We start from the raw sequence: 13918 nt of genomic DNA, 5'->3' as shown, positions 1-13918 counted from the left end.
TCAGCCCTGTCTAAGTAGTATCCTGAGTAAGTTGCAATTGTATGCTAAATGTCGCCTGCACTGAAGATTGAAACTTCAACGTCTAAAAAGGTGTAACTTTACAACTGAGTTTTACCGAGTATCCACTAGGCCACGAGTCTTTGCGGACAATTCCAGTATGAATTTTAGGCTGTAGGTATAAACTTTTATGTACCTGCATGTTTATTTTAGTGGAAAAGTATACTTTTATCAGTTTATTATGCTATGCTCACAGATATATATATTTACCAAAGAATCTATCTATATTTGTCTCTATAAGTGGTTTTATTGTTAGTTAGATTAAACAAAAGCATCATCTCATCATTGTTGTGCTCCTAAATCCAACTCGCTCTGTCCTCTATCACACCTAGTACGTCCTATAGGTGCATTTTGAGTCTTCTGTTGGGAAAGATATTACTATGTACAAACCAACCATAAACAGTAACTTGTGGTATATTAATCGGGCACAATTAATAAATGAAATCCGTACGAATCAGTATGCTCCGACTTTTTCTTTGACTGGCTTGATTCTGTTGTGGGCTTGGTTTCCTCGATTTTGTTTAGAAGGGGCCAGATAGATGGTTGCCAACATCCATAATTTAAAGTACTCCTATAGAACTAACATGGTTTGAACTTTTCACAAACGAAACGCAAGAAAATTTACATTTTTGCTAACTTGCATATTTTTCAAGTTTGTTTACTAACTTTAATAATTATTATCTATTATTTGCTATTGTCAGATGTACTTAGCACAGAATGCGGCTTCCATCATGGCCTCCGATAATAGGGAGAGAACGTGCTCGCGAATTCCAGGCTTATTATAATAATAATAATAATAATAATAATAATAATAATAATAATAATGACAATAATAATAATATTGATACTGATGATAATAATAATGATAATGATAATGATAATAATAATGATAATGATGATAATAATAATAATAATAATAATAATAATAATAATAATAATAATAATAATAATAATAATTCTGATTTCGTTTATGAAAAGGGATGGGATTAATTTCCAGAGGATTTCCCTTAATCCCGGCTTCAAACCAGGAGCTTCAAGGATCAAGGGTTTTCCTAAGGATGTTGGTGGTACCTATAATTGCAGAGGTCTGAAGGCCGCCTAAAACATCGGGGATTTGTAGTTTTTTCAATTGTCCTCCCAGACGACATGATACTACTCCTAGTGTATCAACTACGACCGGGATTATTTGTGTTTTAACACCGTGTATACGCCTTATCATTCTCATTCTCCTTCTCTCTCACATTCTTGTCCCAGGGTACGGAGAAATCTACAATCTGCCAGTTTTTTGAGACCTTGTCAATGACGATCAAATCCGGACGATTATGTTCCAATTGCTTGGTCGTTATGACACTTTTGTCCCACCATACCTCTACCTTGCCATCCTCACTTGTTCTCACTTCATCAGACACCTCCTCAAACAATTTTCCAGCACACTTCACCCCGACCCTCTTACACACCTCCCAATATATTCGGAGTCCCATGCGATCGTGTCTTTTGCGGTACTCTCTCTCTCTCTCTCTCTCTCTCTCTCTCTCTCTCTCTCTCTCTCTCTCTCTCTCTCTCTCTCTCTCTGGACCAGTCCACTACACCCTGCTGCAAGGTGCGCAATTGACTTTGAGGTCTTACCACAAATCCAGCATTCTGCAGCAACTTCCTCTCCTAGAACCATTTTTTTTAACAATCGTGTTCCTAATGCCTTGTGCTGCACAAACAAAAGCTTTAGTAATCTTAGCCAGATACCCAGCTCTAAGCCATTGCCATGATCTTTCATCAGCCACTTCTACTATATCCTTGAAGAACCTTCCATGCATTTTCTTCTTAGCCAGTTCTTCTGCCCTTTCTCTATCCATACGTTTCATATAATCAGCCTTGGTCTCACATACCTCCACTTCATTGGCCACAACCTTAAGCATCCACTCCTCACTTCTAACCACATGCTCCTTCAACGACATCTCCTCGGTTCTAACACAATCTTTTACACTTTTCAATTCTTTTAATAATAATAATAATAATAATGAAAGCCTTGTATTTCTTTCTCCTTTACTGTCTATTTAGAGTCCACTATAATTTCTTCATTATAGCTAAATGTCTTTCTCTGTAGCATTATTTTAAGTCTACAATGAGTTAGTAGTCGATGTGGTTAGATCTGGAGAATAAGGTTCTGTGCTGAAACGAATCGAAGTGCAAGTAATTTTGTTCATTTTTGCGATCGATTTTTGACAGGGTGAAAGGATATGTTTTCTTATTTATACGTGACCGTTTTTTGTGGATTCCTTAACTTTAATAGCATCAATAATGCTATATAATATTCGCTATTATTAGATACTCAATTCTCAAGGTAATCGATGAAAAAAAAATAACTCGTGCATTCCAAATACAGAGGCCAAAACTTTGCCTTCTTATGTTTGTGTGTGTGTGTTTTTTCGCTTATGGCGGTTTTGTGCGGGGTCAATCTATGTTTCATTCATTGCCACATGTTGATTCAATTCCCCGTTCTGTTGCATTGAACCAGTGTGGAACAACGCTCTGAATCATGGATGCCTTGTTGTTTGTGATTGACTGTAAATAGACGCAAACTCAATTTTCAGCAAAGCATTCTCATTTAAAAGTGTCCATGCAAAGTAGAGAGTACACTCATGCTTATACATCAAAGTGATTTGTTATTTTATGCAACTAAAAATTACGATAGACAAAAAGGAGTATTCGAATAGCACTTTTAAAGTGATTGCTTTGTTTGGCCAATATTTTTCTCATCAAAATGTAACACGCAAAATTCAGATTTTTCCATTGTTTTTAAAAAGATTAATGAATTTAATAACTGTATTTTGGAAAGTAATGATTCGATCGAGCTTAAAATTTAACATGTATGATTTGAAATTAAGAACATTTTGAAAATTATATGGATTTGTAATTTGTGGCGCTATCTCTATATTACTAGACTGGGTGCCGCCGTTGTCCGGGTGTTTGGGGGTGCGTGTTGAGCAAAAAAATAAGTGGTAGTAGGCAGGCAGGTTTGAACCCGTACTGCGAAGGAGGAAAAAAACGTGAAAAAAAACGCGACGTCTTTAACGTTGTATGCATCACTAAACCGGAAGTGGCGAAGCTTTAAATTAAGGCTAGTCAATCGAAAAGGTGGAATGACTTTCGAAAATATCGACGAAAAAAGCGACCCCACCTTGCATAAAAGCACCCAGTTGAGGATGAAGGAATTAATGTTTTTAGCCAATTTTTTTATATTTGTCGTCCGAAGGGTCGAGCTTTAAAACGATATAAAAATTCGTCGCCTTTGTGGAAAGTTTTAAACATGCATACTTACATAAATACATATATACATACATACATTTAAACAAGAAGGTGAGATTTATATTATAGACTAGCTTGGATGTCTGGCGTTGCCCAGGTGTTTGTTGAGCAAAAAAAGTGGTAGTAGGCAGGCAGGCAGGCTCGAACCCGTACCGCAAAGGAAGAAAAGAACATGACGAAAAGTGACGTCTTTGCTGTTGCGTCCATCGCTAAACTGGAAGTTGCGAAGGTTTTAATTAAGGCTAGTCAATCGAAATGAGGGGATGACTTTCGAAAATATTGGCGAAAAAGGCGACAACTCCTTGTAGAAAAGTGCTCATTTGCGGGTAAAAGAATCAATGTTCTTTAGCCATTTTTTTTTATATTTGTCTTCCGAAGGGTCGACATCAAAACAATATCAATCTCGTAGAAATTCGTCGCCTCTGTCGAAAGTTTTAGGCAGACATACATACATACATACATACATACATACATACATACATACATACATACATACATACATACATTTAAATAGGCAGGAGAGATTATATTACAGATGTCCGGGACTTAACGAGTGAAGTTTTAAACTTTTCTTGAAAAATTAAAATATTTCAGATTTACCTTTGATTGTAATTTTGTTATTTTTTGGCAACCGTCCCTCTCGGGAGACGACGGTGTATAACTGGGGCTACATAGCCAATCACAGGCATGAAGTAGTTGGGAAGATGAGTCAAGATTAGAAATTTATCTTCATTTATATTTTATAAAATTAAATAAAGATGATTAATAAATAATAGATATATAATAAAAAAAATTTAAAAAAACATATCGAGAGGGAGATAAATTCAACGTATCGTAAATAACAAAATCAAAATCAATTCAAATATGTATATTAATCAGAGTTTTTTTAACCGTCTGATGAGATAATATTCTGGAATATTTTTGAATGATATAAAGCTTGAAATTGTTCGAATGGTGTCGAAACAAGTGTAACATTCTGGAAAAATACACAAAATGATGCTTTTGTCTTGGTTTTGAAATCTTATATATATATATATATATATATATATATATATATATATATATATATATATAATTGTATATGCACGTATATAAGAAAAATCCTAAGATAAAAAATATAAATTGAAATGAAAATAAACTAAATTATTAATTTTTTTATTAGTACAGTTGAAACGAAGCTATATGTCGAATAAGTAATATCATCGAGCTAATTATTTAAATAGATTTAATGTAATGTGATATGCTAATGACCGTAACTGAATCAATGTAGTTGTGGTATGAAGAATGCTATATACAGAAATTACATCTTATCATGGGCGTTAATATTGCTTGACCAGGAGAGGTGTATACACATATGGCTTTTATATTTCTTTGATAATTGGGAGTTGTACAGACAGAAAAACACACACGAACGCTACGTCTTATATATATATATATATATATATATATATATATATATATATATATATATATATATATATATATATATATATGCATACAGAGAGAGAGAGAGAGAGAGAGAGAGAGGTACGTGTCAACATCGCCGTTTTGCTTTCACTGATCTCGCGTAGCCGGTTCGGCGTCAAATTAGCGCTTCGTAGGTAGAGTTCAAGTTTTTTCAAAATATTTTAAAAATAAACTCAGTAAACGAAGAATAATTTTCTTTAGATAAAATTTAAATAAAAATCATTTTAAAAAAATAATTTTATTTAAAAACAAGACCGTAAAATAACCAGGCTTATTTAAAACACACAAAAAAAAACAACACTCGGTTTATATTGTTTTTCTTAATTAAAAAACAACTTTAAAATATTTCGGCATTATTTACCAGTCAGAACTAGTTTGAAATAAATACGGGTTTTATCCGCCTACTAGGAATGATCACGATCAATTTGATAGGATTACGAATTTATTTATTTCAATCATTCTAATTCATATTAAAAAATTTTAATTCTTAAAAAATTATTATGAAATAATTATCAATAAAAGTTTTGCAAAACCATTATTTTTTTTCCTTAAAAACAGTTAAATTGATATAAAGATTACAAAACAAACAACATTTTCAGACATCAACAAGTAAATGATATTTTAATGTGTTTTTCTTAATTAAAACAAAGAACTTAAAACTTAAAACAACCTCTTTTTTCAAAACACAACACAAAAACAGACAACACTCGGTCGTCAACAACGAGATTATATTTTCATATTGTCTTTCTTTAATATGAAAAATAAATTTAAGAATATTTTTTAAGTTTTTATTATTAAAAAAAAAAATCAATTAGAAAATAATAACCGAAAAGGGTTTGTATGATTTTTCTTAAAAGCAGTTAAAGTGATATATTTTAATATTGTCTTTCTTGTATATTTTAAGTTATAAAAGTTTTATCATTCAAACACTACCGTGTTTGAATATATGGTTAAGTGGCAGTTTTAGTCATTTAGAACTGCTTTAAAGCTTCACTGTTCACTCATTTTTCGACCAAATTTCAAACAATTTTTACAGTTTATAGATCACTTTCTCAGCTATATTGTGAAAAAAGTTCAATTTTCGTTCAGTAAAACAAAAGTTATGATCAATTTTCTGGTGTTCAAAATCGTAAAAATGTGTAAGGAGGTGAACAAAGATTTTTATGACTGGTTTCCATAGAAACCACGTCGCTTCAGCGACTACTGTTGTTACTAATTCACTGCTGTCGTGTAAAGAGACGTAACAAGTAAAACAGAGAAAATGAAAGCATGAAAAGAGATAATTGGGGTGATTTTATTGAAAGCAGACGAGTGTCGTACATTATAATTACGTATGTGTTTATGGGGGCAAAAAAAATCAGACTGAAATTAAACAAAGGAAAGTGAATTTATTGGAAGCCTGGAAAAATAATGCATAAAGAGTAATGTGGTTAAGCTTAAAGTTGGAAAAGTAAAGGAGGAGTTGTTAAAACTGGAAAAGTAAACAATATAATAAATGTATAACTTCAAATATTGCAGCATTGAGAATTATTTTAAATTTAATGTATGATATTGTATAATCAATTCTTAATGCTGCAATATTTTAAGTTATAAATTTATTATATTTTTTACTAGAATACCTTGTCCTTTATTTTTTCAGTTTTAACAACTAGTCCTTTACTTTTCCATGTTTCAGCTTAACCATATTACTTTTCATGCTCGCATTTTTCTATTGTAATAATTTATGTATGTGACTGGCGCAATCGACGCAGAATTGCCCCTCCATAGAATCGGCCACGTCGTCGAATCAGTTTAGCTGATTCGGCCAAGCTTAAACGACGATGCTGAATCGGCCACACCGAGTCAGTCACGCCGAAACGTCACATTCCCATGTATAGGGTCTGTTGGTGAAAATAAGCATTTAAAATAAAAAATATTTTTATAGGCCCTTTCAAAAGGATGAGGCGTCTGTTAAGATTTATAATAAGACACTGATCTATGCGAATACGACATTTTACGAGGACTGTTCCAAAAGAAATGACTTCTATTTTTCATTCCGCCCGAATAGACGAGAAGGGATTGCAAATTGCATTGTTATGATGACTGCACTTATGCACTCATGATCTAAAAGATTTCTCCCAGTATTGCAGAGAAAAAATGTTAAAACTGTCAGTTGAAATTTAGAATTAAATTTCTTGTTCGACGGAATACTCCAACAATTTTCAAGATTCTCTGATGAAAAGAATAACAAGAATAGCATTCTTTGAAACTCCGCGGAATAAGGACTTTAAAAATTATTGGTCCTCCGACAAAAGGAGAGTGGACCTGTAAACTCTTGTAATTCACCCTTGTCCGTTCGTCCGTTCGTCTGTCTGATATTACGCTCCGTAAAACCATTTAGAGTCAACCAAACAAATTTAAATTTAGGAAATATTTATTAATTGCTGATGCTTAATAACTCGTTTAAAACTTTCATTGAATTATGCGAATTCTCACAAAGAAATTCCACTCCCTTTAGCCCTCCCCCCCCTTTATGAAACTAAATAAAACTTTATATCCTACATTAGGACTTCTCACACCTTTACGAATGTTGATGTAAAGCATATTTCAAATTTTGCACTCACCTTATTCTAGATTGGGCCTTATCCTGGGACAATGCCTGGGCGATGTTTTCGACATTGACCGCCGCTGTCATTTGTATATTTAAGTTGTTATTCGTTTCGAATAGAAATCCTTTCAATTGGTTATACTTTAATATCCGTAGCAATAACGATATGGTTGTAAGATATTCTTTTAAGATATTCTTTTTCCCCCAATTAATGTTGTCATATTTAAACCGGCGCTATTCATGAAATAAGTGTACCACTTAGTTCTTCTTACATGAAAATAATCTGTTTGCAATGTGAAATATGCAGTATGCTTGCCCATGCACAACTTTGAGATTCGTGATTTCGAATTATTTGGACTATCGACTATAAATAAGTTTTCATGAATACAACTAATTAGGAAATAAAGAGAGGTTGAATAGTTTGTGTAGTAGTAATATTTTTATATTAACACTTTTATCTCTCGCCCTTTCTTTAAACGTTTCTTTATCTTTCTTTTTAATTATCTCTTTATCTTTCTCTCTAATCATTTTTTTATCTTTCTTTCTTTCATCCTTCCCTATTGATTACCTTCTCTTTCACCCTCTTTCTAGCGTTTTCGTCTTGTATGCTTAAACTATTATGTAACATATTATGCATAGGGCGTAATGAAAAATAATCTTAGATTTTATGATACCACTAAACTTACTTCTTATACGTTGTCGCTCAGAAACGTTTCAACATGACATATTTTTTACTATTATTACGTATATATACTTACAGTAGGTAAACTATCTTGCTGTATCACAGCTTTTTATAGTGGTTAAACAATTCTCTCTCTGTTCGTCTTTTTATTTTGCTCTCCTTCTCTCTCTCTCTCGCTCTCTCTATCTCCCATTATTTGTCAACATCTCTCTAACCTTTCATTTCTCCTTCGTCCAGCCTATTTCTCTCTCCTATTTTTTATGAAAATAAATTATTAAGATAAATTATAATAAAATTCATTTAGAAGAGCTATCCCCTTTTAAATGTAATACGGTAATCTTATATTTATTATTCCTGGTAAACAGAAAACAATGGCATTCCTGCTGTCATATAACTCAGTCCCTCATCCGCTTTCACAATAATATGAAGAGAAATGATGTTATTAATGAAAATAGTCCAAACTGAAAATTACATTTTTTTTTACATAGGCGTCACCACTTATCAAGGCCTAGAGGTCACTCGATGATAAGTGTTAAAGAGTGTACAGTAGTAATCATTAGTAGTGGGAATTCGGTAAATTATATTACTTAAGGGGAACGGCTCATCAAGAACTTATGCTGGACATGAAGATGACCAGATTTTAGTCAGCTGAAAGCAGGCAAATGGAAGACAGTTACACAGGTGTACAATTCTAAGAAAGAAACTGTGTTCATGGAATCTACGTTTAGGTTTGGGTGCAGATAAAAAGTCGGGGAAATTAATGATAGTGTTTTCAGCTAGACGAATGTTTCTCACGAAAGTTTGGCGAGCGGGGACCATAGATTGGAAGTCAGTCGAGTACTTGCCATGAAAATAACGAAAAAGCAGAGACATGCTCGCAACGTCTCTTCTGTGACAAAGAGGTTGCAGGTAAAAGGCATCGCGTACTAGGCTATTGCTCCCGGACATTACCAAGGAGAACAAAAGATTACACTATACCTCATTTACAAAATATAGCACAATATTGTTAATAATGACACTTTTATTGCTTATTATTTCACAATAATATAAAGAAAAATTATATTTATAAAAGAAATAGTTCAAAGATATTTCATACTAGTTACCAAAAATAATACTGCAATTTTACAATTGTTGATCCTGAACAACGCCGAGGAGAAATAAATGTCACGGTCAATTTTTTAATTCTCTTCTTACATACATTTTACCCATTATGGCCTGAATTATGATGTAGATGATTAAAAAAATCTATTGTTAATTTTAGTTAGTTTAAAGGATAATGATACAGTGATTGTCTTCAAACCGGAAAAATTATGAAGTTCAATAGTTGAACTACTACCGACAATTTTTGAATTTCATAAACTTACCTTTATTAATATCTACAGTGTCCGTAAAAAGTGTGTTTATGAAAACAAACGAAATGCAAGCAATGGACAGTTGCGATGAAATCAGCCAAGAGAAAGATCCAGGATGTAATCAGCTTTCCTTTGACTTCATTCGAAAGCTTAGAGACAGCCGACTGTCTCCTATGCCACCTGCAACTCCATCCTATTCTGTAACTAGCTGTACCCGGCCACGCGTTGCTGTGGCTCAGTTTGTTAAAATGGAACACATGTGAAAGTAGAGAAAAGTTTGATTCTTTTTTTCAAGAGAATGTACAAATTATTTATTTTTTTAACAGATGTTAAGAAAATAAACAGAAAAATACTTCCATCATTAATTATGCAAAAAAATAAATAAAATGTTGATTTAGTGTTTCAATATGCTTATAAATTACGATAAAACTTGCTGAGTATGCACTGTTTTACGGTTGTTGTAAAAATGGAACGGAAACTTAAATTTCGCTTCATTTTAATCTTTCTTAATTTTTTAATTGTCCCCCCCAACGAATATAATCAAAACAGTAACATTCAACAATTGTACTTTATGTATATAAAACACAAAATGGGTGTTTGTATTACTGTACACATAGATTCGAAAAAGTTGTCAAAAAACAAATATATAACAAATAAATGTTATCAAAGCAAAGATAAGTTACTTTTCTGCCAAACTGGATATATTTTTCGTGTTTTTATTCAATGTAACATATTTATTCAGCTCGAAAAACATACAGTGTTTACCGATGTATTCGAAAATTCAAGATGGCGTCTCACACCCTCTTTAACACCGTAAGTATAGAAAAAGGTGTTATAAATAAATAACTATACAAAATACTATTAAAAACCCGCCGAATATATGTCAACCTATGTCACGGTAACATATATTGAGCGTGTTTTTAACAGTATTTTATCCGGTTTTTTATTTATAACATCTTTTCCCACACTTACCGTGTTAAAGAGAGAATCAGACGCCATCTTGAATGTTCCAATACATCGGTAAACACTGTATGGTTTTCGAGCTGAATAAACATGTTACATTGAATAAAAACACGAAAAATATATCCAGTTTGGTAGAAAAGTAACTTATCTTGCCTTTGATAACATTTATTTGTTATATATTTCTTTTTGGACAACTTTTTCGAATCTATGTGTACAGTAATACAAACTCCACAAAATATTTATTAAAAAAAAAAAAATTTTTTAAAAAGTTTATAACGAAAGGGAAATAATTCCATTTTTAAACGAAAAAGTCAGTTTACCTAACTTACTGTATTAATGCTATTTTTTAAGCAAGAAAAAAAGTTAAATATCCAGATACGCTACTACAGAACACCGACCACTCTAATTTGTTTTTTACAGGTAATTGAGGTCGCTGACAACGAATCTGATAGTCAAACTTGGGGCAAATTTACCGTTTGCATGGTATTTACCCCTGAACCCACGAACTTCTTTCCACCATTTTGCAGCTTCCGTTTATGCTACGCGCATGCACGCTGTAGCATAAACGACGGCTTCACCAAGCAAACTACGTTGGGGGGAGGGGACTTTTTTTCTTCCAGGACATAGAATTTTCTAATTTTCAAAAATACATTATAGCGCTTTTTGGGTGGAAAATTTAAAATTAGCTGAAAAAGAAATAAAATAAGAAAAGGAAAGCACACCAAGGTGGAGTAGGGGGGGGGGTAATTTATCTGTTTTTTTTTTTTTTACCTGGAACATCGATTTTTCAAATTTTCCGTAAGTAACGCACCGACATTTACCAATTAGAACACCATTTAACATTTTCCGAAGATTTTACTTTGTACATTGGGGCACGAGCGGGGGGGGGATGTGATGTTGGCGCGCGCGCGCCCCAACATCACCCCCCCCCAAACAAATTAGAGTGGTCGGTGTTCTGTAGTAGCGTATCTGGATATTTACCAAAAAAAAATATTTAGGTTTGGCTATAAATTCCTAAACTCATTTCACCCTAAATAATTTAGGTGACTGAAATAGGAATCTAATTGAATCTTTAATTTTTTGAATAGTATGTGAGAAATTCATTTTTCTTCGAGTTATATTGAATTCATTAATACGGACTTTAGGGGCTTTTTTTCGTAATGTTACTGTAAAAATTACTTTTTATTGTTACAAATTACGATGCTTTAAAAAAAAGCAAAAATAAATTCTTGCGTTTTTTATTTACTACTGAAAACCATAACTTTAGTAAAGGTATTTTTTGTTTAAACAAAATAAAACATTTTCACTAAGAGTTAAGTAAAAATAATTAGTTCATTATATTCTGCGATCATTATTTGAAAAATACTGCAATTTTCATTAAAATTGGTTAATTTCCTGATTTTTGGTGAATTTTTAAGTAAAGGGAGGAGTCAAAATGTGTATACACTTTAAGCGTCGGCATTCATTTTGCGACCACGTGTGGTTAATTTAAATTAAAGTTCAATCACATGGTTACATTATCAATAATCATGTAATTAAACCCATTGAAAATTTACCGATATTGTAAACACATTCTGTTTACATTAAGCCTATAGTGTTTTTTTAGTGACGCAATGTTGTCAACTGAAATTTAAAACAAACCTGCGAGATCAGGAGAAAGAAATGTCCAGAAAATCGCTCTGAAATTTTCCAAAATCGCTAATCCCCCCCCCAAAAAAAAAACTCCATAATGTTCCGTGTTTTCTCACTATGGGTTTGTATTACTGTACACATAGATTCGAAAAAGTTGTCAAAAAACAAATATATAACAAATAAATGTTATCAAAGGCAAGATAAGTTACTCTTCTACCTAACTGGATATATTTTTCGTGTTTTTATTCAATGTAACATGTTTATTCAGCTCGAAAATTATATAGTGTTTACCGATGTATTGGAACATTCAAAATGGAGTCTGATTCTCTCTTTAACACGGTAAGTTTGGGAAAAGATGTTATAAATAAAAAAACCGAATAAAATACTGTTAAAAACTCGCTCAGTACATGTTTCTGTGACATAGGTTGACATATATTCGGCGGGTTTTTAATAGTATTTTGTATAGTTATTTATTTATAACACCTTTTTCTATACTTACGGTGTTAAAGAGGGTGTGAGACGCCATCTTGAATTTTCGAATACATCGGTAAACACTGTATGTTTTTCGAGCTGAATAAATATGTTACATTGAATAAAAACACGAAAAATATATTCAGTTTGGTAGAAAAGTAACTTATCTTGGCTTTGATAACATTTATTTGTTATATATTTGTTTTTTTTTTTTTGACAACTTTTTCGAATCTATGTGTACAGTAATACAAACCCCCTTCGGAGGTTAGAATGCCCCCCCCTAAAATGTACTTGGAAAAATCGATTTTATAGTGAGATTTAAGAATGGTTAGTCGAAAAAAAGGTGAAAAACAAAACAAATAAGCAATAAATAACTATTACCAAAGGCAATAAATGCTACTTTTTTTTACTTACATGAATCAGTTTATTTTATGTTTTAAAGTATTTTCAAGCGCTTTTCTTTATTGTTTAATAAAAGTAAAAAATAAAAAAAAGAAGTCGTATTATCGTCTGACAGCAATCGCCCGATCCATGACTAACGTGTAGTAACGTAAACCGGCCCCCAAGAAAAAGAACAAAAAAGGAAGTCCATGTACGTGAATATCGCCGCATATAAAACTCTATTTACCTGAATGTCGTCTGGTAAGTGGTACGGTGAAAAAGCAAAGGAACGTGGCACAAATAGAGTTGGATACACAAGTAAGAGTCGTAGAGTGATAAAGTGTAAGTAAAACCTGGAATATCAGGTTGTTTCGTTTCGTTTTAACAATGGAAAGAGCAGAAAAAGGAAAGAAAAGAAAGAAAGAAGGAAAGACCGAATGGAAAGATTATGAAGGAAGTTTGGTAAGAAATAGCTTTACAAAAGTGAAATATCGTGTAGACTGAAAACATAGGAAAGTAGTCCCCCCACCACCATCAGCACAACAAAAGAAAATGAAAATGTAACGATGTTAAACATGCCGTCGCGTAAATCGCAGTTCTGATTTTTAGAAAACCCTACCAACGCGAGTCTAAAGTTAATGTAAGTCGAGTATTCGAAGTAATGTGTTCGGTAATGCAATTCAAGATAACGTATAGCGTTTAGTTTGTGTTTATGTTTATGGAAAGAAAGAGAAACATAGGGAAGTACCCCCACCACCATCACCCAAAAAGCGAAAAAGACAACGAAAGGTAAGAAAGAAAGAAAAAAAGAACGAAAGGAAAGAGCAAAACGGAAGTTGTGCTTGTGAAAGTAAGTTTGGTGCGTTTCACGTAAATGTCAATTCAGGTTTTCATTAAACTCTAACCACGCGGGTTATAACGAAATCTAAGTAATGTAATTGTGAATTCAATTCCAGGTAACGGATTGTGTTCTGTTTTAATCTAATTTTATTATAATAAATGCTTTATAAATTGTGTTTATGT

The 13918-nt window shown here is 32.6% G+C and overlaps 2 protein-coding genes across 10 annotated transcripts in view; one reads left to right on the top strand and one right to left on the bottom strand.

Moving 5' to 3' along the window:
- Positions 1–7897, bottom strand: part of LOC145278015 (monocarboxylate transporter 9-like) — a 93417-nt gene extending 85520 nt beyond the window's left edge. For both annotated transcript variants that reach the window (XM_080130206.1, XM_080130207.1), the window contains exon 1: positions 7431–7897. In XM_080130206.1, coding sequence (XP_079986332.1) covers positions 7431–7501 — 71 coding nt within the window. In that variant the 5' untranslated portion in view covers positions 7502–7897. The remainder of the gene's footprint in view (positions 1–7430) is intronic.
- LOC145278014 (monocarboxylate transporter 9-like) overlaps positions 1–13918 on the top strand; it is a 215576-nt gene that overhangs the window by 127264 nt on the left and 74394 nt on the right. The gene's annotated exons all lie outside the window — the stretch shown is intronic.

The sequence above is a fragment of the Euprymna scolopes genome, chromosome 6 (assembly GCF_053919585.1).
Source record: "Euprymna scolopes isolate OS-2025 chromosome 6, ASM5391958v1, whole genome shotgun sequence".
Classification (NCBI taxonomy): domain Eukaryota; kingdom Metazoa; phylum Mollusca; class Cephalopoda; order Sepiida; family Sepiolidae; genus Euprymna; species Euprymna scolopes.
Note: the sequence above shows the minus strand (reverse complement) of the source record. Positions and strands in the feature narration are given on the sequence as shown.